The 25,779-nt window shown below is 43.0% G+C and overlaps 1 protein-coding gene across 1 annotated transcript in view; it reads left to right on the forward strand.

Moving 5' to 3' along the window:
* Window positions 1–25,779, forward strand: part of rapgef2b (Rap guanine nucleotide exchange factor 2b) — a gene marked incomplete at its 5' end in the record, with an annotated part of 96,181 nt that overhangs the window by 68,872 nt on the left and 1,530 nt on the right. The window contains 23 exons of the mRNA XM_083891419.1: window positions 5,730–5,861; window positions 9,832–10,009; window positions 11,273–11,409; window positions 12,155–12,313; window positions 12,957–13,109; window positions 13,206–13,370; window positions 13,533–13,652; window positions 13,747–13,950; window positions 15,248–15,356; window positions 15,453–15,729; window positions 16,027–16,184; window positions 16,527–16,541; window positions 16,986–17,226; window positions 17,525–17,908; window positions 18,003–18,214; window positions 18,541–18,664; window positions 19,113–19,136; window positions 20,402–20,625; window positions 20,945–21,112; window positions 21,507–21,656; window positions 22,802–23,003; window positions 23,085–23,602; window positions 24,180–24,473. Coding sequence (XP_083747545.1) covers window positions 5,730–5,861; window positions 9,832–10,009; window positions 11,273–11,409; window positions 12,155–12,313; window positions 12,957–13,109; window positions 13,206–13,370; window positions 13,533–13,652; window positions 13,747–13,950; window positions 15,248–15,356; window positions 15,453–15,729; window positions 16,027–16,184; window positions 16,527–16,541; window positions 16,986–17,226; window positions 17,525–17,908; window positions 18,003–18,214; window positions 18,541–18,664; window positions 19,113–19,136; window positions 20,402–20,625; window positions 20,945–21,112; window positions 21,507–21,656; window positions 22,802–23,003; window positions 23,085–23,602; window positions 24,180–24,473 — 4,348 coding nt within the window. The remainder of the gene's footprint in view (window positions 1–5,729; window positions 5,862–9,831; window positions 10,010–11,272; window positions 11,410–12,154; window positions 12,314–12,956; window positions 13,110–13,205; window positions 13,371–13,532; window positions 13,653–13,746; window positions 13,951–15,247; window positions 15,357–15,452; window positions 15,730–16,026; window positions 16,185–16,526; window positions 16,542–16,985; window positions 17,227–17,524; window positions 17,909–18,002; window positions 18,215–18,540; window positions 18,665–19,112; window positions 19,137–20,401; window positions 20,626–20,944; window positions 21,113–21,506; window positions 21,657–22,801; window positions 23,004–23,084; window positions 23,603–24,179; window positions 24,474–25,779) is intronic.

Consider the following 25,779-nt stretch of genomic DNA (forward strand, 5'->3'; position numbering starts at 1 on the left):
AAAACATAAGGAATTCAAGTTGTGCCGTGCCATTTGCGTAATCCCTTCATTAAATGTCATCGTTTGGTATTTATTTGATTAGTTTTGCAGCAATATTTCAAAAAGCACAGAACCAAGTAAGGGCTATAGCCACTTGCACTTAAAATATCCTTAAAACACAGTAACTTAACAGTAATTGCTTTTCGCAAGATAAGAATAACAGCTCATTTACCTTTAAAGTAGCACAGTATAGTGAGTCATGAAGCCATATCATGATTGAAGTTCAACAGCGATGCAGCTCGAGCTGGAGTAAACCAGCAGATAAGACATCAGTTACACTGAAAAACATGCCTGAAATTAGCATTATTACTCTTAAGTAAAATCCTATTCTCCTGTTTTGTTTTCTGAGATTTATTTTTTATTGACATTTGAACTGATTTATGTTGATTACATGTCCTCAGATTTAATGTGACCCCCTTCACTATCTTATTTTTTTCCATTCCCTATTCATTTTCCGTTGTTTGTTTTCTAATGTTTTAGCATATAAATGGAGACTTGGGTAAATATTCATTTAGCCAGCAGGAAACCCACCATGGGTAGAGTCAATAACAACCACAAGATCCCATTTCAGTAATGACATCACTATAGTAACCTTATGGCCATTGGCTTTTATAGCTGATGTTTAATTCCTATATTGCTTTTTTTTCCCCTTTGGAGATCTGTGATTTACATTCTTATTGCTGCATTTTATCTTTACTGCTTCAGAGCAAATAACTCACACCATCACAGTACAATCCATGCTGATTTATCAGGTTTTATAGACCTGGCCATGAATGCCATCTCCTTATCTTTGAACAGTTGTTGGAATTTAGATCCATGTACATACGACCTGTGCCTGAATGCTTTAGCCTCGCTGTCCTGGGGGTAGTAAATAGTGTGAAAATTACAGTCAGGGAATTGACACTGATAGCCTACTTTGTGTCACACTTTGTGACCCGTTTACCATAACTTTTGTCACATTTTATGTCTTATAATCTGTCAGCAATGTCGACACGGTGCAAACAAACATACTTCATGAGGATTTATTGATGTGTAGCTTTTCTATTCAAATACTTTTAAACAGTAATGGGCATCTAGTGGACTAATTTCTCGTTATAGATAGTCATCTCCTTCCGTCTGTCAGCTGGCATGTGTGGTGCCTCCTGGCGAGGCTGCAGCTAAGAAGAGGAAAGCCCAGAGAGAATATCAGACCCATTTAATCAGACACCACACCTAAAAGGTTTTAATCTTTTGATTCCTGAGGCTCAGGAAAACGAGGAGCTGCCACTGTGGTCAGGATAAAACTCTGGGATGTGTTTGTTGTCTCTTTAACAAGGCGACAAACTTACAACCACATGTCGAACTTTTGCAGAGACTTCAGACACTTGCTAAGCGGACTGAATTCAGAATGGGAAATCAAGATAATTTAAAACTACTAAACCAGGTGTTTGAAATTCACTCTTTGGTTTCAGAAAGTCGTGTTCTTTTTTTTAAAAGATTGTTTAATGCAGTGCATGTTACCCCGAGCTTTGCCATTCACAGCTCTGGACAGCCAAAGTAGTAGCACAGATTCACCCGTGGCATAGAAAGGCAATAAAGAGATTGAAAGTCAGCCAGTGCTTCCACCCAGGGCTTCCACCCAGCAATCTAGGTCATTAGGTCTACAGTGTAATTTAAGGAGCGCCACATCTGCTCACATGTAGGCAGAAGTGAATGTTGCTGCTCTAGTATTAGAGCGACGCTTTATCTTTCCTGTGACAGCTGATCGTACATGTTTTTGGCTTGCTGTTCTGCAGCGCTCACCTCATTTGTTTGCGAGAGAACACTGAAATCTGGAGCACGGGAGTAAAGGGAGGAATATATAAGGTAGGGGACTCGTCATGATGCGCCGCCGTGATGGATGTTGAGCGTATTATCATCAGATTTATACAAGAGTGCATCGTTTTAGACGCGGTCATTTTAGAATAGACGTTAAAATTACATGTATTGCCATGTGGTTGTGCCGCTGGTGGGAAAAGCTTAATGAGTGTGTGTCGTTATTGTTGTACTGGCATCCATCTTGGCCCAATCTCTTGCATGCCATTGGGCCGATGAAGTCAATGGACCACATGCTTATAGACTGAATGGACCCTGGCTTATTGACCAACAGACAGATGACCTAAATGAGCGGAGAGAAAGGATTAAGTGTTTATTATCCTCTCCCTTTATCCCTCTTTCCTGTCCTCCCTCTCTCCCGGCGGGAGGGGTTTGTATGTGGGTAGGGGCTTGGTCGGGAGGAGGTGGTTCCTTTTCTAGCTGGTTATGGAAACCAGTTGGGATATTATTATTGACATATGGACCACTCCGGTGCCTGGCTGGAAGGCTGTATCGACAAAGCTCCACATGACTGGTCTTGTACTCAATAACGAGAATATTCAATTCATTTACCCCCAGTGCACTCCCTCTTATTGATTACAGCACCAAAGTGTTATGAAGAGGTTAACAATTCTTGACCCAAATCTAAGTGGGTCATGATTACGTATTTTTTTTAAAAGGCTAAATAATTTCCTGACGGTGTGTGTGGCCAAGGTGCTTTGATTTAAGAAGGCTTCGTAAAGACTACCCATTGCTACAAATTACTGTGTTAATTCTCTAGACTCACAGCCCGCAATAATCTAATTTGACCCAGGCGTAGTTTCATAATGAACCAAATCATAACAGTACAATAGGTCGCTGTACCATTTGTCGCCCTTAAAGTTTTGTCTGTCCACACGAGTAGATTTTAAAGTTTTAAATGCATAGGTGTGTGTAACCTGAAAGTGTCATGCAATACAGTTCCTACTCAGGCAAGAGCTTCTCTTTCTTCGTTCTTGTTGACATGTTCCACGCATTCAGAAGGAGCAGCAGCAGCACAACGCTCTGCAAATAGATCCTGCGAAACCTCAACCCATTGCGCTGTACATTGTGCATACAGCAATGACCATAACGACGATAAAACCCTGTTCTATTCTATTCTATGAGCAAACAAACAGCATGTGTGTGCACATGACTTACACACTGGCCATAGATTTAATTAATTATTTGCAAAACACAGTTGATGAGTTAGACTCTCTGCTATGTCTGGTCTTGACAAGAAAATTACGACCAACGCCAGAATTATTCTGTATGCTTCAGCATTATTTTGAACTTAATTGTCTTACTATATTACACTCTTTTACTCTTAAGTGTAAAAATGTATTTGGCTCATGTTACCCTGACAAACAGATGAGAAGTGTGAGAACCTTGACTTCTGTGGCTTTGTTGCGTGATGGGACTGAACCGTGATCAAATTTGGTGCAAAAGTCATCAAAAGGAGAATGTGTCGCGGCGCCGTCGCTCCAATTAAATACAAAGGCATTTATCACACCAGCACAATATAGTCCAGCTGGTAACAATAACATGGAAGTCGGCTGGAGGCACTGAGAGTGAAGTCAACCCCAGATGAGGGGATGGGAAAATAGTCGCCTGAGGGAGGTTAGTGACTGACTGGACCCTCTGGTCGACCATTTTGGTTAGTGCAGCCAGCCAGATAATTAAACATGATGGCGATCTTTGACACAGTATAATCACATCACACCTCAGTGCCACAGGAGCCGCACTGTCTGGTGCTCAGTTCTCTCGTGACTCGCGTGAAGAGATATCTCGCGTTCTAATCTCGCCTTCTCGCAAACATCTCACGATCTTAATCCAGTGCCTTTTACACCTTTGAAGTTCTTCATTCACTTAATTGTGTATCATTAATATTGAGGAGTCAAAACTAGTTAAATGTTGGCAGCAGAACTCTCAGCTCTTATACTCTTTAAATTTAAATTAAGCCACAATGCAGATGAGCGATTCAGAGTATGTGATTACGTTTAATTAAAGTGCGCTCAACAGCGCAACAATGGTTCAAACTCATTAACATGTGAAAAGAACCTTCAAAATATGTACATGATTTCTATCTAGTCCATTCCATTTGTCACCCAAGTGAGACTTCATTTCACTGTTTCGGCTGCGGAGACTGATTTCCATAATTACCTGCGGTGGAGTAGTTATTTTCAGCCAGTAGTGCCATTTCTAGATGGATGCAACCGTCACCCAGACTTCCACACTTCAGAGACCATTTCAACTTTAAACTTCAGATGTAAAGAGCGGAAAATCCTGGTTAGTGACAGCACAATCTGTCCAATACCACAGCTATAGCACATCAGGATTTATAGGAGGAAAGTATTTTTTTTCCCCCTGACCTTTATTCACTGTCGTTTATCAAAGCTCTGTCAAAAGTTTTTCCTCTGCAGTGGGAAAATTATAAATCACCTGCACATAAATTAAATCCCAAATGTTATTTACTGTCCCTATCTGAGATTACACAGCGAGTATAAAAATCTGTAAACTCACTGTGGAGGATGATTTAGCGGGCGACATCCGACAGTGTGACGAATGAAGCAACTTAGTTAAAGCAGCCACATTAGACCTTTAGGTGTAAGAAAAAAATGGAATATTGATGTGCTGCCACAGCTAGAAGTGAAGTTGAAAGTGGTTCAGAGTGGTCGCCCTGCTGAGTATCACATATATATTGGTAAATAAAACATTTAGCCATTAAATATTCACGTTTATAGACCCTGTGAACCAGTTTACGCAGCATGATTAAATTCATCATCCGCCCCTCTGCTGTTCTATAGTCAAATATGAAAACTTCCAAGCAAATATTATATATTATACACACTTAGAATGCTATATTAAATATCTAGATCTAAGTTTAAAATGTAAATATTAAGGCGTAGTATGGTAACTAATTGTTTTCCCTTTTAGAGACAGAATATTCTTAAAAACAAGTCAGTTTAATAAATGCAACTTTTTTTCATCTTCTTCCCTAAGATTTCAGAAGTGGGTTTTTTTATGCTTTATTTTATATTCTGCCTTTATTTCCATAAAAAGTGGGTTGGCTCAAAATGTGGCTAATTACAGTGGTGTTTTACAGTGCAATGCAGTGTGAATTACACTGAGGGGTTTCCCTTCCATTACTGCCTAGTGTTAATTTTGATTATCCCAGTTGTGCACGGTAATGGAGGTGTTTCCTAAACATATGCAGCTTTTGTTTGTTTGCTCAACTCATGCAGTCGCTAAACACAGATATCTACTGATGTACCAACTACTCATGGCAGTTCATTTGACTGTTTCATAAACTAAAACCACGAGGGCTTTTTTTAGGCCTTTCAATATTCCCCTTTTTAACACATGCACTCTTAATCTGACATATAGACGTAGGGTGAAGAAGAGGATACTGTTTTTCATAGCCATAGTGTGTGAAACTCGATCGTTGCTTTTGACACCTTCAGCGCAATCTGGATCGTTTAATTAGCAACTTGTCGCCTCTGCCTTTTCCTTTGCTTTTATAATAGATTATGTGTTAAGCTGAGCTCTCACAGTGGGACTAATTCATCTTCAATCGGGAAAAAGGCTAAGGCTAATCCCTTCTATTCAACCCTTTTTCAACCCTTTCTTCTTTATTTTACTGTCCAACTATGAAACGTATTCATACAATCAATCAAATGCTCAGTGGAAATAAACAGGCCGTGGAATACTTCTAGGTGTACATCATGCTGCTAGGTGTGTTTCCAAACATCAGTGTGAGTGTTGGACTGGCGTATAACTGACCATCTGTGTGTATATTGTGTGTGTGTGTGTGTGTGTGTGTGTGTGCGTATGTGCAGCTCCCCGCCGACTTCAGCAGACTTCACCTGGCCGACGGCTTGCACCCACAGGTGACCCACGTCTCCTCCAGCCACTCAGGATGTAGTATCACCAGCGACTCTGGAAGCAGCAGCCTGTCAGACATTTACCAGGTAAGGCATGCCAACCCTCGGTGTTGGATCGCGAGCCTGGACTCCCCCCCCTGGATAGCTTGAGTCGAGTTGAGCTGCTGTAGTTTCCCAACTGGCTAGTAGAAGACGATAAATCTCTCTCAGCTGTTTGGAAAATGGTTTTAAGCCTTAAATTACATGAGATACCACACTAGCAGCCAGTTAGTGTTACTTGGCTTTCATAATTTCCTTATAAATTATTATTATTTTACTTGGGTTAAATGTCAAGTGTATAAATATTAGTGACACCTAATGGTGAGACTGTACAGTGCAACATAAAAAAGGACTCTGCTCACTCCTTACTCTTCCAAGTGCATCAGGGAACAACTTCACATACCAAAAAAGTATATAAACACTCTCGCTTGTCTTCTCTCTTTGCCGTTTCTGCATTTGTCTTTGTCTTCTATGTGTATACAACCTTTTTACCGCTTAAACTGACTTGTTTTTGAGTGTTTCTAACCCAATCAAACGCCTATGGTCAAAGCTCTCCTTGGTGAAGTGACATATCTACCTGTGGGAGCGCATGTTAAGTCTCATTAAGTAGGCTAATACATTTTAGGAAAGCTGTAGTGGAATTGTAATGAATATAAATCTGACTAAAGAAACTGGTCCAATAACTTCAACCCCCAGTGGTAAATAAAACACAATTCAGCTCAATGGAACACACAAACACACACGCACACATTCTCGTGACTGTGTTTGTGCCCCGAACCTTGCGACTAATCCTCTTAACACAGCACACCCACCCCATTGGCTCGTATACCGTCACCTGCTGTGTGCCTATTTATGTGAGCATGTTTGTTTGTGACTCTGCTCAGGGGCATCAGTCAGAATTTCACACTCTGGTTTCATTCAGACCTCATCCTGGTTTGTGTTCATAGTTTCGGATGATATTGACCTGTTTGAATAGAAGCTGTATAATTGTGTGTTTGTCTGTGTGTGGAGCCGGAATGAGTGAGCTGTAGTGTAGAGCTATGTGTGTGTTTGGCCATGATGTTGCTGTCTGGGGGCAGGTTGAACAGGCTTCTGCTGTCCCCCAGTCTGTGATCCTGGTCTTAGAGCCATCTGCTATCAGCTCTCTGGCAGTCCCTTGATATCTCGATCTCTGAATCCCTTTCTCTCTCTGACACACACACACACACACACATTCTTTCACAGCATTGCTAATGAGGTTACTCATTGACGATGCGTTCCCTAACCCCTGCCTACCCTAATCGTAACCATCACAGCTAAGTGCCTAACCCTTAGCATAAACCTAATTCTAACAGTAACCCTAAAACCAGGTCTTAACCTTGAAAAAGCCCTTTAAAGATGAGACAACCATCACGTTCCTTCTTGGTGTCTTAATCTTCTTCTCCTAATGTGCCAATTTGCTTTTGTGTGATTTGCTTGTGTGACTTCCACCTTTCTCGCTGTGATTTTTGCATTTCATTCAGTTTAGAGCGATCAACTGAAAGGGAATGAATGTGGAGCTATTCCGTTTGAACGTGGAATTTTGGTGTTGTGGAGTTTGGGCTGTCGAAACAAGCGATTTCAGCTCTGGATAACTGTATTTTCCTTTTCCTATTTCCCTTTTACCTTGTAGGTTGGGCTGCAATGATTAATCGATTATTTTTTAAATCATTAAAACTAGCTCTCTGATTTGTCCACTTCTTCATGTGAATAGTTTCTGGTTTCTTTGCCCCATATATATAAAAAAGAAATCATTAAAACAGAAAAGTTTTGTTTTGTGCACAAAACAGAACATCATTCCTCACATTATCAACATTTTTCATCATTTCTGACATTTCATTAAACAATAATCGATCCAAAGGTTCCAAAAGTATTTTTTTTTCTGCTTTCCTCTTGCTAAGGTCACCTCCTGACCCCTTATATTTATCTTAAAACCACTTACAGCAACTACTGCATCTCCTGAAGTGACAGTTAAGGAAGAAATTGATCACAATTTCAAATTCTGGACCACTTCTTCTCCAGTACTTTGAGAATACGGCATGACTTCTCATGTTTGTTTTATGCAACGTTGTTTTTTTCGTTAGCTCAAGTTGCCCCCTGCAGGTTCCAGAATTAATGACAAAGTGTAGCAGATTACCAGAGATGTTTGTGCTTCTCACTGGGGGTGGATTTTTTTCAACACATCGTGGGAGGCTCGGTTCTTATCACAGGCAACCAATTGTTCAAAGAAGACCAGTGTTATATTTCTAAAATCACTGTGTAGATTTTGTTTTTGCAACATTCATCTGGTGCTCGTGTGAGGTGGAATTATGAGCAGATATATGAATAGCGCTGAGTAGTTAAACCACCGTGCTCCTCCAATCTCCACTGACCTCAACAACAACTGAAGCGCCATGTGAAGAGAGAGCCACATCATCGTCACATTACTGCCAACATGGCGCAATGTTTTGTATCTGAATAAATCATGAAATTGGTCCTTCAGTAGGACTTTGAAAGCATTGATCCCCAAGAATAGCCCTGATGAAATATTAACAACACCTGACTTGCTTACTGTCTCTTAATGCTTACAGCGTATTTATTGATTTTTGATATACATGACATGACAATGAGCACATGCAGGGATGCAGAAGTGTACGGAGCACCTTTTTGTTTAAATGCAAGTTGTGTCCATTTTTAAAACCCTGGTGGAATTAGATTAAGTCTTTGTGGTATCTATAAAGAAATACAGCATGCATTTGCCGTTTTATGTCTGCTCTTTGTTTGCAGATACGACAAGGTGAACCTGTCTAGGATGTGTCAGATTTACAGATGGAATTAAAATTCCAGCGTATACACAGGCGGTTGTTGCAACTCCTTGTACTTTTCCCTATATATTTTTTTGTTGTTTCAGCTTTACATCAGATGTGCAGTGCTGTTTCCATTGTTTACTGCTCCCCAGTCAAAAGGCCACGCTCATACACCCACATCATCTGTGCAGACACTGTCCTGGCCCCTCCTACCAGGGTGTGACGCCCTGGTGAAGCCACTGAGACACTGTGCCTGAATCATTAATGACTTTTGTGCACATGGCATTTGAGGAGAAATGACAGAGGTTTTACGGTGAAAGCGTTGGTACGGGGAGTTTTGAAACATTAAAAGCAGACGGGCAGTCTGGGAGGTGAAGATGCGTCTGGCTCTTGGATTTTGCGGACAGTTTGCGAAGTCGACCTTTTCTTCTTTCTCTGTTAAGAAGCGTGCGGTTGAGGCCGACACTGAGGTGAGAGGGTTCACTGCTGCAGTGTGGTTGCTTTATCAGTGCTGTGATGTTTTTTATTCCCCTGCACTGCTTTGGTTTGTTCATGTTGTGATCCAGGAGCTTGGACCGGGCACAGTGGCCCCTCTGTCATTTACCGAAATATTTTTCTTTGATGATCGCAGGAGGACTCCGTTAGCATCGCTCAAGCAGGAGTAATTGCATTACTTTCGCCCCCCTCATCTTACTTCATTTTCCACGGTTTCACACATGTTTCATCTTGTGCTTTCAAAGAACAGGATCTGGCTGCGAGGCAGGCGGTGAAGTTTACTGAGGGGAACAGGAAAGAGGGGAAGTTGGTGGTTAATGAGCTCGGGGCTATGCATAGCAGACTGTTTACTATGAGGTGTTGACGAGTTTTTCTTCCTATACTGTACTAAGTTCCTTCTGATCAATGTATTGGCAGCAGTTAAAAAGAGGGTATTTTTTTCTTAGACATGCAGTGTGTCACAGCTCATGCTTGGAATGGAAAATAATCTCGGCAGTGTGTATTTGCTGTTCTGCATCTTAATTGTGCTGCATTTTCACCCGTTTGGAGAGTTTGGTGATGTATGTGGTGATCGTCTCAGTCCAAAGCAGCTGTAGAGATTCCAACTCTGACCTTATAGCTCCAAGAAAGCTGCCGATGTTGGATTGGGACACAAAACCCCTCCCTCTGTGTTCATAATCAATAATTGATTGCTCATATTTTTCTTTCTTTCGTTTCAGGCCACAGAGAACGAACCGGGTGACATGGACCTGAGTGGCCTCCCAGAGACCGCCGTCGACTCTGAGGAGGACGATGACGAAGAGGACATCGAGCGAGCGTCGGATCCCCTCATGAGCCGGGACATCGTGCGAGATTGCCTGGAGAAGGACCCGATGGACAGAACCGACGATGACATAGGTGAGCGCCCCAGACGTGGATTTTATTGTCTCTTCCTCTTGTGTTTCACACATCACACAAACAAACTGCGCTCAAGGCAGCGTATGGACTCTGCTATTACAAACACAGTCATTTGTGCAGTAAAATATGAACTCAAAGCTCAGTGTGAGATTTTAAGATGCTGGAATCAAGTGGGACAGTAAGTGTCCCAGTTCAAAATTAAGTCAGTTCTCCATAAAAAAAAAAAACACCCTCTCTTTCATTATTAAATCGGTCACAGTAAATTTACATCTGAAGTCTGAACTGCTCTAGTTTATCACATAAGCTTTCGAGTAAGCTTTATCAGACTTCCACTATCATATCCCTCAAAGCTATGACTCGACTCCAATGATAATGATACGAGTGTTTAAAAAAATAAGTACACACTGAATACAGGGAGTGAGAATGATTGCTAACCCCCTCCCCCCCTCGCTGATCCCCATGCCGTACACCCCTCCTTCTGCCGGCAGGCTTTTCTAGGTCACTCTGGCACATCCTCTCGCCTCACCTCTCCCAGCACATTAAACTTTCAGTGCTTCCACAGCATCACACATGATGCTGTTGGTTTGCCAAGCACAGGTCAGACTTAACGTCAGACTATTGCTGCTGCCGGAAATTGATGGTAGACGGCGAGAGAATTTTTTTTAAAGGAATCATTAAATAAATGAGCCACTGGAACGTTACTCTGCAATTTCAGTGTGTGCGTGTGTACAAATATCAACAATTTTCTATTCATGAAATCTGCTCACTGCAAGATTTATGGATTTTCCAGAACAAGTGGGGAAACTTTCTGGAAAAGCTGTTTGCTTACAAGCCATTTTCACTGTTAAATACCTTTAGACAAATAAGACGACGTGATCACACTTCGTCATGGCTGACGAATCACAGCACGATTCCTGTTGAGGTCTCCAGTGAAATCGCACGGAGGCCACAGACTGATGTGTGGGCAATTATTCCTGCCCTGCTTTGAAGGTTTATATCAATAGGATTGATATTTAGCTGTATGTTCTCCAGATAATGATTCCTCTGTCGGCTATTCATTGTGGTGGTGATCCATTCTGATGCTCAGCCCCTAGCTTGTGCCCTCTTCAGCTGGAAGCGAGAGCAGTGCAGACGTGCCAAAAGCACTGCATGTCCTCTTCTTTTTTTTTTCTCCTCTGGGTGTCAAGACGATGTTTGCTCTTTTTTTTTTTTCTCAAATATCCTCCCCTCCCTTCCGCTGTCTCTCCTCTGTCCCTCACACAGAGCAATTACTGGAGTTCATGCATCAACTGCCAGCGTTTGCAAACATGACCATGTCAGTGAGGAGGGAACTCTGCGCCGTCATGGTTTTTGCTGTGGTGGAACGTGCCGGCACCATCGTTCTGAATGATGGAGAGGAGGTGTGTAGTGTTCTATATTTATCCACTCATAAGCTCGGTCATGTGGCCTTTTCTTGCCTTTAATTGTGTTTACATAGGCGTGTGTGTGTGTCTCTAGATTGAACCTTGGTTTCACCCCTTCACGTCAATGAATCTCTCTCTCTCCATTTGATGTTTTTTTCTGCTCTATTAAACCTGAATGGCAGACATCTCTTTATCACCAGGCCTCTCTTTAGATCCCTTAGGCAACAAAAGCAGCCTTCATTTATTCTCTTTCTCTCTGGTCAAGGCATTTTCAATGGAGATGATTCAATTGTGTTTTTTGTTTTTTTTTGCTACAAAGTACTCAAACAATAAAGAGCAAGACATGCCTCGAAGGCTTGACCACCTCAGTGAATCTCCAGTCGTAGAGAATATGAGGTTCACTGAGCATATTATTGCTGTCGGTTTAAGGCTGTGAATCTGTAAAAGGTCTCTGCGGGAAATTGTGTATCAACCTGATTATTGAAGCATATTATATACTGTGTAGTGTATATTAACTTATTAGTTTAGCAGTGATTTCATTGAGACTTTAAATGTGTTGTTGTATTCAAATGAGGAAAGTAATAAACCATCTGTCTGGGATTTAATAACTTTGACTCATTAAGAAATGGCAGCTGTGGCTGAATATTACACACTTGAACTCTGTTATTGTTGTTGTAGTTCTCTTATTTTTCTTTGTATGTATCTTTTTTTTTTATGTTTTTGCATCTAATCTTTTTCTTAGTTGGACTCCTGGTCGGTGATTCTGAACGGTTCGGTGGAGGTGACGTACCCGGACAACCGGACTGAGATCCTGTGTATGGGGAACAGCTTCGGGGTGTCTCCAACCATGGAAAAGGAATACATGAAGGGTGTGATGAAGACCAAGGTGGACGACTGCCAGGTAGGATTATGATATTCTTGCACAGGGCTGTTGAGTTTGGCAGCCTCCCTCCATCCCTTTCTAGGGTTAACGGGTCAATTTCCTCTGCGTCTTAGTGCGGAGAGCGAAGCACAGAGCCTGACATCACATCATGGCTATTCCCACTGTGGCCTGCAGTTACAGCAGCCAGCAGGTGTTGGCACTCATGGCACTCAAACGTGTCTTGGATTGAAACATCTCTGTAAATTTGAGAAACAACCATTCTCTGATAGATATTGGACCAGCTCACAGAGCGAGATTATGTTTTTGCGCATCATGGGATTATTGGTAATGAAGTGTAAAGACACTGACACCGTTTCAGGAGCTGAGCTCTTCTGGGCTCCGCGGCTGGAATAAGAACATCTTTGTTTCTCTGTCAGTGGAAGCCCTTGTTTCATAATTCATCACTGAGGATAGTAGTTTAGTTGCCAGGCAGAATTTAATATTACTTAGCTGCTTTCAGTTTAAATTGTTTTTTAAGCTCTTCATTAATGTGTGGCAGTAAATCCCTTCATGTAGGATTAGCTAATCTCTAATCGAGTGATGACACAAACGATTTAATTACTTATTAAAAATCGAAAAATTATTGAAGAATTCATTTTTTTTGTTGCCTGTTCTTGTCCAGTTTGTGTGTATAGCCCAGCAGGACTACTGCTGCATCCTCAACCAGGTGGAGAAGAACATGCAGAAGGTGGAGGAGGAAGGAGAAATTGTGATGGTGAAGGAGCACCGCGAACTGGACCGCACTGGCACCAGGAAAGGACACATCGTAATCAAGGTGACACATCTGCGTTTAGTCAAAATTAGATATAATGGAAAAAAAAAAGGAGGAGCGAGTGCTCATCAATTAATGATTATGCACGTTAAATCCCAGGGCACATCAGAGCGTCTCACCATGCACCTAGTGGAGGAGCACTCAGTGGTGGACCCCACATACATTGAGGACTTCCTGTTGACCTACAGGACCTTCCTCTCCAGCCCCATGGTCGTGGGCAAGAAGCTCCTGGAGTGGTTCCACGACCCCAGTCTCAGGGACAAGGTACATGCAGAAGGGTTTATGTTTACCTGCAGGATCCAATGAGAGAAATGTCAACTTTATACTGCAGTAAATAACATTTGAAATGTCAGTATGTAAAAACCCATTGTGTTTAGACACCAGTAAATTGTACATTGACCTGTGCTGATCATGTGATTGCTCCAGGTTACACGGGTAGTCTTGCTGTGGGTAAACAATCACTTCAACGACTTTGAGGGTGACCCTGCCATGACTCACTTTCTGGAGGAGTTTGAAAACAATCTGGAGAAAGAAGTAAGTGTTAATGTGAGTGCACTTACTACTGAATTTTTGCAAAAATATATTTGGTTCAATTTATGCGACTTTTCTCACATTGTTTTTGTCAATGTTTTTGTTCTAGAAAATGTGTGGGCATCTTAGACTGTTAAATATTGCGTGCGCTGCTAAAGCCAAGCCGCGGCTGGTGACGCTGACCAAGCCGTCCAGAGACTCTCCACTGGCATTCAGCCTGCTCGGAGGTCAGGAGAAAGGTTTCCGCATCTTTATCGACGCTGTGGAGGCTGGGAGCAAAGCAGCAGAAGTCGGCCTTAAGCGTGGAGATCAGGTAAGATATTATTTTCACTTCAAACTATCACCGTGTCATCCTCCATAACAGTGTTTAAATCACCATCATCTCTCACTATGCATGGTATTGCTTTCTTTAGGTAGTGCGAAGACAGCATACATTGCTACTGCTTACACTGTTATGAACATTTCTACACTTATATGGGAATTTCTTTTTGAGGTGTGATAGAAAAGTATAACCCCCCAGATTGTCACATGTTTAGCAGTCTCAAAAGCATTTTGTTTTTCTGTAGGCTACAATTATTCCTGTCACAGGGACAGCAACTCAAATTGAAGGAAAAATAATCATTTTTTCCATCCAAATTCATTTTGGCTGTGAAACTGGTCCAACATTTTTCTCTAACTGGCATTAAAAGCCTTTTTAATTTTTCTTTAAGTCCAATATTGAACCTGCCAGTAGCAGTGAACACTGTCTTGGCTTTCTCCTTGCAATCTAAACTCTCAACAATTTTCACACTCTGCAGTCTTCAGGGCTTTAAGCAAAGTCCCTTAATCCTTAAAACCATCTCAAGAGTGTCTGGATGCAAGTTAAGCCTTTCTGACTCCAAACATCCCCTGCAGCTGTTTCCCCAAAAGGAAGCAGAGAAGCCCTTGGAAGCTTTCTTGTACCCACTCTGGACTTTTGGCTTTTTTGCTTCATTTGCTCTCATTATTTAATCAGAACTCCAGAGCTTTAGTTTTAAAGAGAGTATATTTAGAGCATAAAAAGAAGTTGTTTTGTCAGTGTGTCATTAGCATTAGTCCCTCAGTAGTACAATTCAGCATTTTACTAATAACTGCTTATCCCAAAACAGACATTTTGTCTTTTTAGTCCATCTTTACTAGGGTTTTTTACCAGCAGAAGAAAATCAGAGAGCGGCCTGTACTTACATCCTCTGTCAAAGGTGACTTCCTCTTCTACTAAAGAGGAAGTGGCAGTGCCTGGTTGGCAGATTGTGTTTAAATGCAAATATCCGGGCCCCAGGACAGAGGGCAAGCTGTTATGACAAGGAACAAGACAATTTGAAGGCGACGTGTCCCATGTTAATGTCAAAACCATGTGTTGGACTCAATGTCAAATTATAAAACACACATGAATGTGACAGCTTATTACCTTCCTTTGTTTACTGGGAAGAATGTAGTTCAGAAGTCACTACCTCTATTTTAAGAAGCATTTTTTTTCAATGACATTGTAAAGTATGATGTAGTTTTTCTTATTTTTAATAAAATTTTAAGTTTATAACTATGCAATAGTTAGTTAGCAGCCTTTACCTGATGGATTTCTTCTCTTTCTACAGCTCTTAGAGGTCAATGGGCAGAACTTTGAGAATGTCCAGCTCAGCAAAGCCAACGAGATTCTGAAGAACAACACCCACTTGTCAATTACTGTGAAAACAAACCTTTTAGGTAAGATTTTGTGAAGTTATGACCCTTATATGTCAAAATAATAAACCTGAGCTCAAAGTGAGGCCTCATATTTCTCCGTTTCCTCCTTCTTCTCAGTGTTCAAAGAACTTCTTTTGAAGCCTGACCATGACCACGACTTGGACGGCGAGGAGGAGCATGACCGAAAGAATGGAGCACCTCACCTTCCAAAGATTGGCGACATCAAGAAGGCCAGTCGCTACTCCATCCCCGACCTGGCGGTGGACGTGGAGCAGGTGATGAGCCTGGAGAAGGTCAGCAAGAAAGCCAAGTCCAACTCGGTGGGAGGACGCAACAAGCTGAAGAAGATCTTCGACAAGACGATCACCAGCATCCTGCCTCCTAAACCATACAAGTAATAACATCCATCCACATTTTTTTTTAGCTCTTTAGTAGTATATTTTAACATTTTCATAAGGCAGATTAGAGCTCACACATCTATCTTTCTTTTACTGAACCAATTGTGAGCCTGTCGTTGGATCACTTAACCAGAATCAGGTGTTAAAAGAGAATACATTTCATGAGGAATATGTTCTCTGTAGCCAAATAAGTCCACACCTCACAATTCTTGCCAGCTCAAACATCGCCCTCTGCCTTTTGTTGTCAGAACTGCTGTCTCACCTCCCTCTCGCTCTCTCTCTGGTTTCCATAGTGACGTTTGCGTGGGCCAATCACAGGACGACAGCATTGTGGGGATGAAACAGTCCAAACAGATCCCACCAGCTCTGCCCGTGAGCGGGAACCTCTCGTCGTCGAACCCAGACCTCCTGCAGTCTCACCATCGCATCCTTGACTTCAACAACCAGCCAGGTACAACACGAGTGGCTGTCATTGTTGCGATGCGGTGATTAATGAATAAATTGCTTGGCCAATTTGTATGAAAACAAACCACACAATATACACAGACCTTGAGGTCAAGGTTACTGAGGTCAAATGGAACCTTTGACTGTCCAATTGTATTTTAATGATATAAATATGCTTACATTTTTGCTTTTGGAGAATAATTTCAATTAAACACCCTTTCAAATGACTTGTTATTAACAGAATGTGAGTGTAGAGCGGAAAGATTTGACTGCCAACAACATAGCACAACCTCTATTTTTAACTGTATCTTCATTAACACTTGTCCATCACATGTTTATGTTCTTTCAGTTCCAGTCGTACCAAGTGAGTATGTTTCTTTCCCTGTGGTCCTGCTTTTCCTAAAAACAGCCAAGTCTTTGTCAATGCTGCCGGCCTCTATGTCAAAATTTTAAATACATTAATGGATTTACTCTCGTCTGCGGTTGTATATATAATCATACTTAATCAGCATATCTGCCTGTGAACGCTAACCAAGAAGAAATGCTAACAGCAATGCACTGACATCTGACATTTCCCTTTTTCTGTGGGTGCTATGAGAATGGTTTTTGTGATGGAGATTTTGGGATCACATTATTTTTCCGTGGTGTGTTTCTGATCAATCGAGTGATGGGGAATGTGGTTTGCGGCTGGCGTCGCAGAGGTGTCGTGTTTTTTGGTAAAAGGCATTTAATGGGAAGATGCAGGGGGCTTTTACATGGCAGTATATTGCAAGTGATTATTAAATAAAGCGTCACGTGTCGTCCACAGATATGTCCGACCAGGTGTTGAGGGTCTTCAAGGCTGACCAGCAGTCTCGCTACATCATGATTGGGAAGGACACGACGGCGAAGGAGGTGGTGGCCCAGGCCATCAGGGAGTTTGCCTTGACTGCAGCGCCAGAGGCTTATTCACTGTGCGACGTGTCCGTCACGCCAGAGGGCGTCATCAAACAGAGGCGATTACCAGACCAGCTCTCCAAACTGGCTGACAGGATTCAGCTCAGCGGAAGGTAATGTCATCTCAAGTTTAATGTGCTGCCGAGCAACCGTTTTTAATGGAATTAATCATTTGATTTCCCTCTTTTGTCATCCTTACATTAATCAGTTTAATTATCTTTCTTTTATTCAAAAGTCCCCACTGGCTAAATATTGATTGAATAAAAATATAGGAATGTAATCCTAACAATACCAGTAATAACCAATCACCATAGACCACACAATTGATTATCTTATTGTTGAATATTCCAAGATGATGGTTTCCAAAGTAGCTGATTCAAAAAGTGTGTTTTTGTCCATTTCCATCACCAGATACTACCTAAAGAGCAACATGGAGACCGAGACGCTATGTTCAGACGAGGACGCTCAGGACCTCCTTCGAGAAGGCCAGATCTCTCTGTTACAGCTCAGTACGGTTGAAGTGGCCACTCAGCTCTCAATGCGGGCGTTTGAACTCTTCTGTGCCATCGAGCCCACGGAATACATCGACGACCTGTTCAAGCTGCGCTCAAAGACAGGCTCGGTCAGTCTGAAGCGATTCGAGGAGGCCATCAATCACGAGACGTTCTGGGTGGCCACGGAGGTGACGCGGGAGCCCAACCAGCTCAAGCGCATGAAGACCGTCAAACATTTCATCAAGATCGCCCTGCATTGCCGCGAGTGCAAGAACTTCAGCTCCATGTTTGCCATCATCAGGTGAGAGACACTAATACAGTCTTCAGAAAATGATTTGCTCTCGTCATATTTTAGCTGTAGCATCTACTAATTGAAAGTGTTGTTGTTTCCACAGTGGTCTAAACTTGGCTCCAGTCTCCAGACTGAGGGGAACATGGGAGAAGCTACCGAGCAAATACGAGAAGCTGTTCGGGGACCTGCAGGACCTCTTCGACCCTTCCAGAAATATGGCCAAGTACAGGAATGTCCTCAACAATCAAAACCTCCAGCCACCAATTATCCCTCTGTTCCCTGTCATCAAGAAGGACCTCACCTTTCTTCACGAAGGTAGCTAAGAAATTAGAAATGTATTGTTTTTGTTGGTAATGTTGCAGGTATTTGTATGTAGCATGAATGTCTTGAAACTCCACTTTTCTGGGGGTATTAAGCGAAGCTAGAGTAACAGCTCCTTCAATTTGACGACCTACGGTTTTGTATAACAAATTGAAATGCCATGTTAAGATGTAAAATCATGAAAGCTGATAGTTAAACACAGTTTAACAGGTAGTAAACGGAGTTTCTGGTTTTTATGACCGCAAGTATTGCATTACTAAGTGATTTTCCATTAGAACCTTCAGTATTAAACTGCATAATTTTCCTATTCCTCATCTCAGGCAATGACTCCAAAGTGGACGGCCTGGTTAACTTTGAGAAACTGAGGATGATCGCCAAAGAGATTCGCCACGTTGGTCGCATGGCGTCAGTGAATATGGACCCAGCTCTTATGTTCCGGACCAGGTGAGGAAACAATGAAGCAAAGCCAGATCTCAAGATTCTTAATGACCGTCCCTGTAGGAGCAGTCCGCACACCTTTTGACTAACCAGATTCTGTGGGGTTAGCCGGGTTCATGTAGATCCAATCAAGATTTCTGCATCACGCTTTTTCTTTCTAGCAGCTGTTCCCTCTGGCAACTGTTTTTCTCCTGGCAACTGTTTCCTCATACACATTGTTGGCATAAGATGTGCACAGTGCTCCTGTGAAAGTGTGTCTTTGTCTAATGATGTCTCTTCCCAGTGGAGTGTCACCATTTTTTAATTTCCTCTCCACTGACTTTCATGTGGGTGAAATTGCTTCTCTCCGGTGGTCTTGGTGGTCTCTCCTGTCCTAAGCTTTTGTCTCTTTCTCTCTCTCTACTCGTCCACCCTTTCCCCCCATGCTTCTCTGTTCATGGCACTCGCCCTCTAGGAAGAAGAAATGGAGAAGTTTAGGGTAAGTTTGGTGACCCCTGCAACCCTTTGCATCCCCTGCACCACTGCACTGTATTCTGCCGATATGTGTGCAACTTTTCTTCTTTGTTTCCACTGACCAGTTTGAGTTTAAACATCCCACTAATATTGTCTCAGCCTGACTAATATTATCCCTTTTTTCATACATATATAAAAGGTCACCTATGCTAAAACTAGGTCAGATTATTTTACATTTTACAAACCACATAAATTGAGATTCACGGGGCATTAGAATAATACATAAACATACAAATCTTGGATGATTGGATCCAGCCTTGCATAGCAGATGTGGCCTTTTCTCATGTTTTGTCTAACAATATGCATGCTTCTATAGTTTCAGAATTATTTTACTTATCTGTAAGGTTTTTATCTGTATTTTAAACCTGTAAAAAGCTGGAAATCATGGATATTTCTGGATACCTTATTTGTTTTTTTTATCATGATTTACATTCTTGTGGTCAAATGGGGAAACGATGGGAATATTTGCATTTTACATTTTCCTAAAAAAAGAAGGAGGACACATTTATTTCCTGTTTCCCATGATTATGATTTGGTTTCTTATAATTATGGAAAAGTGTCTTTTAATTATGACACCCTGTTTTGTGTAATTATGACATAAGTTGTTGCCATAGGAAGGCCTTAGTTGTAATTGCAAAACATAATTATGATAATTCTCATCTTTGGCGAACACAGTGCTTTGAAAATTGACATCACTTAAATGGACCTGGAAATCCTGATGATAAATTTCTCCCCACTGACGAGCACAAACATGATTTGTCATTGACTAACACTGGAGCCTTTTGTCGGTGTCCTCTTTGACCGAAAGCCACGCGCCAAAAAAGGCTTTTACTACGACTACAACCAGCTCTGACTCAAGCTACAGCAATGTAAACTATGACCGTGTTACACTAGCAGAACACCCCTGCTTTCTACTTCCCTGTTGTTTGGCTATAATCATCACTCACCCTTACTCACCCCCTTCCCCCTGCTGCCTGGAATGTCTGGAATGTAATGGCGTTGAGAGGAGTGGCTAAAGCTGCTCTCTGCATGTCCCAGGCCCAGTAGCACCTATACATTCACACTTGACTACAGGTTTATTTACTACTTAAAACAACATCTTAATAAGTCTTTCTCTGCTCTCTGCTTTGTTTTTGTGTGTCTTTATCTCTCACTTTTATGTTCTTGCGTGTGTGTGTGTGTGTTTATGTGCACTGTGTCTCCGTGGGTGCCTTTTTGTGTACATCCCAGGTCTCTAAGCCAGGGTAGTGCCAATGCGACAGTGCTCGACGTCACCCAGACAGGGGGGCACAAGAAGCGCGTGCGTCGCAGCTCCTTTCTGAACGCCAAAAAGCTTTACGAGGACGCCCAGATGGCCAGAAAGGTCAAACAGTACTTGTCCAACCTCAGCCTGGAGACGAACGAGGAGAGTCTGCAGACTCTGTCGCTGCAGTGTGAGCCCTCCATCAGTACGCGTGAGTTTGTGGCACAGCTTTATACACGATATGATGTTTCTGTTCCTCCACATGTTCTCAGGCTTCAACATTTCTGAGACAGACAGGGTGGGACCACTGTAGTAAAAAAGACACTAAATCTCCCTTTAAGACTAATTGGCAAGGAGTAGACATTTGCTTGAACCACCCATACAGTTTCACACTGGTCAATGCCAGCTTTTACCAGCTGTTTGGTTCTTGCAGTTCTGTCCATCAGCAGTCGTCATCTTTGACCACACAACACAACTGTACGACTTGCGCAATCCATTTAACATACATGTTTCTTCCTCACCATGCTCAGTGCCTAAGAACGCTGGCGGGAAACGACCGGACACGTCACCAGTCGTGTCTCGAGCTGCCAGTCAGCAGAGGGGGCAGCTGGCCAAAGGAAACCAGGCTCTCCAGGTCCCCGCCGTGGCACTTTACCCATCCCGAAAGAAAGTTCCGGTCAAAGATCTGCCGCCTTTCGGTAAAGCTGGGTTTAATGAAATTCAAGTCATTCAAATCGTACAGCTAGTATTCATTCTTATACGTGTCATTTAATGGTATATTTCTGGTGAAGTAGGAGAATCCCCTGTAAATGCACTTGACAGTAATAACATCGTTTTTTGTAAGTGCATGGTTATGGACAGAATGAAAAGAAGTCTGCATAAATCACCTTCCTCAATTGCCTTGCGTCTTATTTTTAGACAATAGCAGACTTCCCAATCGTCTGTTATGGTGGTGCTGCCACCTAGAGGCTGTCTGGAAACATAGGAAGAAAAAAAAAAAAACAGACAAAGCCAGTGTAGCATCCTCAGACCCTCTAGTCATGGCACAGTTCCTCATGCTAATTCTGCTCATTCTCCCGCTGATGTCCACAGGCACCAGCTCCCCACAGTCTCTGAAGAAGATTCTGTCATTGTCGGAGGAAGGGAACGACCGGCATCGGAGGCAGCCAGAGGACACAGTGTCCAATGCCTCCTCCCAGCTCTCCTCCCCTCCCACCTCCCCCCAGAGCTCGCCCAAGAAGGGTAAGTAAGCCAATAATCCTCCCTCCCTTCCCCTCCCCGCTCTTCAGGCTCCTTTCTTCAGGCTCCTCTCTCCAGGCTCCTCTCTCCTTCATCATGTGTCATGTCTGCCATCTGGTGGTGGTTTTTGAGAACTGCCTGAAGTTTGAGCTCAGAATTAAAAAAAGAAATGAAAATCGCTTTATTTCACAACTCATTGGAAGCCAACATCATGTTTAATTCTCTTGTAGGTTACTATGACAACACGCACTAACAACACACATCCTCACCTCACCTCTGGTTACAATAAGTAACCAGAACTGTGACTCACGTGGAGGCTGCCAAATTCCCACCCAGCTCATGTGTACAGAGGGTTTAAACCTGTGATGTGTTTGCACTGATCGCAGGTGTGGGGGAAAACTAGCACGGCCGCAGAATCCAAGCGTGTTTCTCCTCTTTTTCTGAAACCAATGCAGTTACAGATTAGCTATTGCTGGTGAGGAGGTGAACAAAAAACGAGTGTTTTATCAGTTGCATCAAATGTTGGGTCAAGGTTAATCTAGGTCATGTGACTTATGGTATGTACTAGTATTGTTGTAAACCTAAGAGGTATTCAAGGTTTTCGATGCAGAGCAAGTTTCGTCAGTAAAAAAAGAAAGAAAGAAAAGAAATCCTTTATTCTGCACCTGGAGCAAATACGTCAGAACACCGTGATCTTTAGAACACGGTTACTCAGCAATGTATGACCTCACTTATATAACGCAGTGACCTTAGAACATCTAGGCCACGTTGCTTCACCGTTGTGTTTTTGTTGTTGCAGGATTTAAACATTTGCCAATTTGTTTGTTTTAATCCTTGATGGCTGTATCTAGTGACAGATGGTGGGTTTAAAAAACCTGGCTTTTGTCATGGGACTGGAATGTAAAATGACTCACGGATTGTTTTTGTCCTTGCTGAGACCTTTTTAGATGTTGTGTAAGTTCATGCGTCTCCTCTTCCACCCTGAGCTTAATTGTTATGTCACCTGGTGGTGACTAATCCCGGTCAGCTGGAGTCCTGTTTATTCTAAAGCCTTACCTTGAGATGTTTCCTTTTAAGAATTATTTCCTCCTTCGACTCAATATCATTAATAACGCTTAAGAAAACTTAAATTCCAAATGTTTTTTCAGGTTACAACAGGACGGGCGACGCCTACTCAGACTCTGGTCACAGTGAGATCTCGTCTCGCTCCAGCCTCGTCAGTAACTCCTCTTTCGACATGGCCCAGGATGAGAGGAGACTCCGCCACTCGGGAGGAGTTGGGGAATCTCACATCGGGGGATCGCGGCTCGAACGAAGGGCCACCACTGATCCTGACCAGTACAGCCTTGGGTAAGTACAATAAAAAAAATGTCAAAACTGTGTTCCATTTTGCAGAGGATCTTCTTTGAGTATCTTTCCTTTTTTTTGTAGGTCATATTCATCGATGCAGGACTGTCGGGGTATCTATGCTGGCTGCCCCACAGTGCTTTCCTCGCCCAGTTCAGAGGAGCTAACTCAGGATCAGGGCGATCGCGTTTCCCTGGACGCTGCAGACAGTGGCCGCGGATCCTGGACTTCCTGCTCCTCTGGTTCCCACGACAACATTCAGACAATGCAGCAGGGACGTAGCTGGGAGACTCTGGCTTTTGGCGGCGGCGGCATCGGAGGACTCCCGCCTGGTGGGCCAGAGGCGTTTTTAGGAGGACCTGCTGCTCTGTGGGCAGCTCAGGCCAGAGGGAGCTGGGCGTCCGCCAGCTCCTCTTCATCCTCAGCCGCATACTGGGGAGAGGACTCTGAGGGCGACACTGGCACCATCAAGAGGAGGGGAGGGAAGGACGTCAACGCCGACCCTGAAACGAGTAGCATCACATCGACTGGGTCGGAGGAGGCCAAACAGATGAGCCGACCGTCTCCGTCACCCATCACAGCCGGGGGTAAAGGCCTCATTTGTGAGTTGTGTAGTTGCTGTAATCACAGATTGGCTGATATGAATCAGTCAATGACGTCTTTAATGTGAAATAGCTGGAATTTTGGTGAAATAGTGCTGGGAAAAAGACATTGGGGTGTACTTCTGCTGAATGATGTCCCACTTCCAGAGCAATAAAACCCTTTTATACCCGCAGTCTTTTGACCATTTTAAAATGACTCTGCAATGTACACAGATTTTCAGCAACTTCTTTGAGCATTGGTAGGAACATGCTACTTTCTTTTGTCGTCTTAATTTTTGGCAGCGATGCGTTGTACACTTTCAGTACAATGTTGGTAGCTATTTTTTTGGGACTTTGGGATTTATTTCTTTTAATTTCAATGGGACTGAGAGAAAAGACGCAAACAAAATAACCACAGTGGTGTTTTCTTCTTCCTCCATTTTGTTTTATTTATGGTGCATAATAATATCACATTTCAGGCAAAATACACCACAGTGGCAATGGATATGGTGTTGATTTCCTCTTTTTAGTTGCTTCAGTCATCCTTTTTGTCTGAAAGAAGCTCATGCTGTTATTTTCTATCTTTGTGTCCGTTCAGCACGGAAAGAAAGCCGTTACCGCGAGCCTCCCCCGACTCCCCCGGGCTACACCGCCCTGACCATCTCTGACCTCGCAGAAGGACAACACCCGGCCCCTAACGCTCCCACGCCCACGTCGACGCACTCGGGGCGCCGGCCGCCAGACTACACCACGGCTCTGCAGCGCTCCCGCATGGTCAACCAGTCGCCCGACTCTCACCAGGCTCACCAGGCGGCGGCGAAGCAGAGGTCGGGCGGCCTCCACCGCACTCGCTCACCGGCCGAGGACCAAGAGCCCGATGATGAAGAGGAGGGTGAGTCCTTGTCTTCCAAACTAGTCGCTCTGAGGAAGCCAAAGCCAGTGGCACGGCATACACCCGAGACTCCCAGACCATGAGAGTGTGTGTACGGGGGTAAACAGGCAGGGCCCCTCCCTCAAAGGCAGGTAAAAACTTACTTATCAGGTTGCCCCACCCCCTCCTCCTCCTCCATTCTAACGAAACGTGCATGCGAACAGGAACACACAGTCGGGCTGAGATCATCCCACACAGCACCAGTAGGATCAGTCTCTCACTTCAAAACTTCTCTGTCTGATTGATTTTTTTTTTTTTTTTAGAAACGCATCGCAACTCATCTGTAGTGGGAGCCTCACCTTTAACTCATAGAACCCCCCATCATGCATGAATCTCACCGGAGTTTCTCCACTTCTCTGCCACCACACACTCACTGCACTCTTCTCTCACTCTCACTCTCAAACACGGTGCCAAACAGCATCCATCAGCAGGCACCGTGCTTTTAGGATCCTCTCACCCATGCAATCACACACACACACACACACCGCCATCCTCCTGCACACACACACACACACACACACACACCTGACCCGCCTGCACTGTCTCTGATTGAATTATGCAACACTGTATTTGCCCAGGTATTGAACAGAAACATGTCCAGATGTGTCACGGGACAGCAGTAGGGCTGTGTCCAAAAAAATTGATTAATATAATCTTCTATTTAATAATAATGTTAATCTATTCATAAAACCCATAATCGATCTTTTAATACAAAACTTTTATTGAGGCATGAAGGCTTTACTCTCATTAATCTCGCGAGACTAACAACGAGGCTAGAAGAAGACGTTCATGGCGTGAACGAGTGCTTGTAGCGGAAAACCTATTCTCAAACTTTACCCAGCAACAACAAATACTGTCAGATGGTGTCGCTAATTCAAGACAGCTGTATGTATGAACTACACAGAGCAATCTGATTCATAGATTTACGTATGTGCCATAAGTTTAATCACTTCTCAGCGTGAGAAACGTCATATGTGGCGTGTGAACTTATTGAAATTCGTCTTTGTATAATCAACAGTATTAATTCTGTAAAAATGTTTTCGTAACCAATTAAGAGTGGTATTGTAACTGAAATATTCCAAATTAAATCGAATTGAGACCTTGTGAATTGGAATCGAATCGATTCAGGAAATTGGTGGCCATACCCAGCCGTAGTTAAGCGGAAGGTTTTGCAAAGTCTTAGTCGGGGAGATGAACAATTTTTCTACTTAACCACGCAACTGTTAAGCAAAACACGACAGCGAATGTACTGAATAAAACCCAAGGC

Source organism: Microchirus variegatus (genome assembly GCF_963457635.1).
Source record: "Microchirus variegatus genome assembly, chromosome: 6".
In the NCBI taxonomy this organism is placed as follows: domain Eukaryota; kingdom Metazoa; phylum Chordata; class Actinopteri; order Pleuronectiformes; family Soleidae; genus Microchirus; species Microchirus variegatus.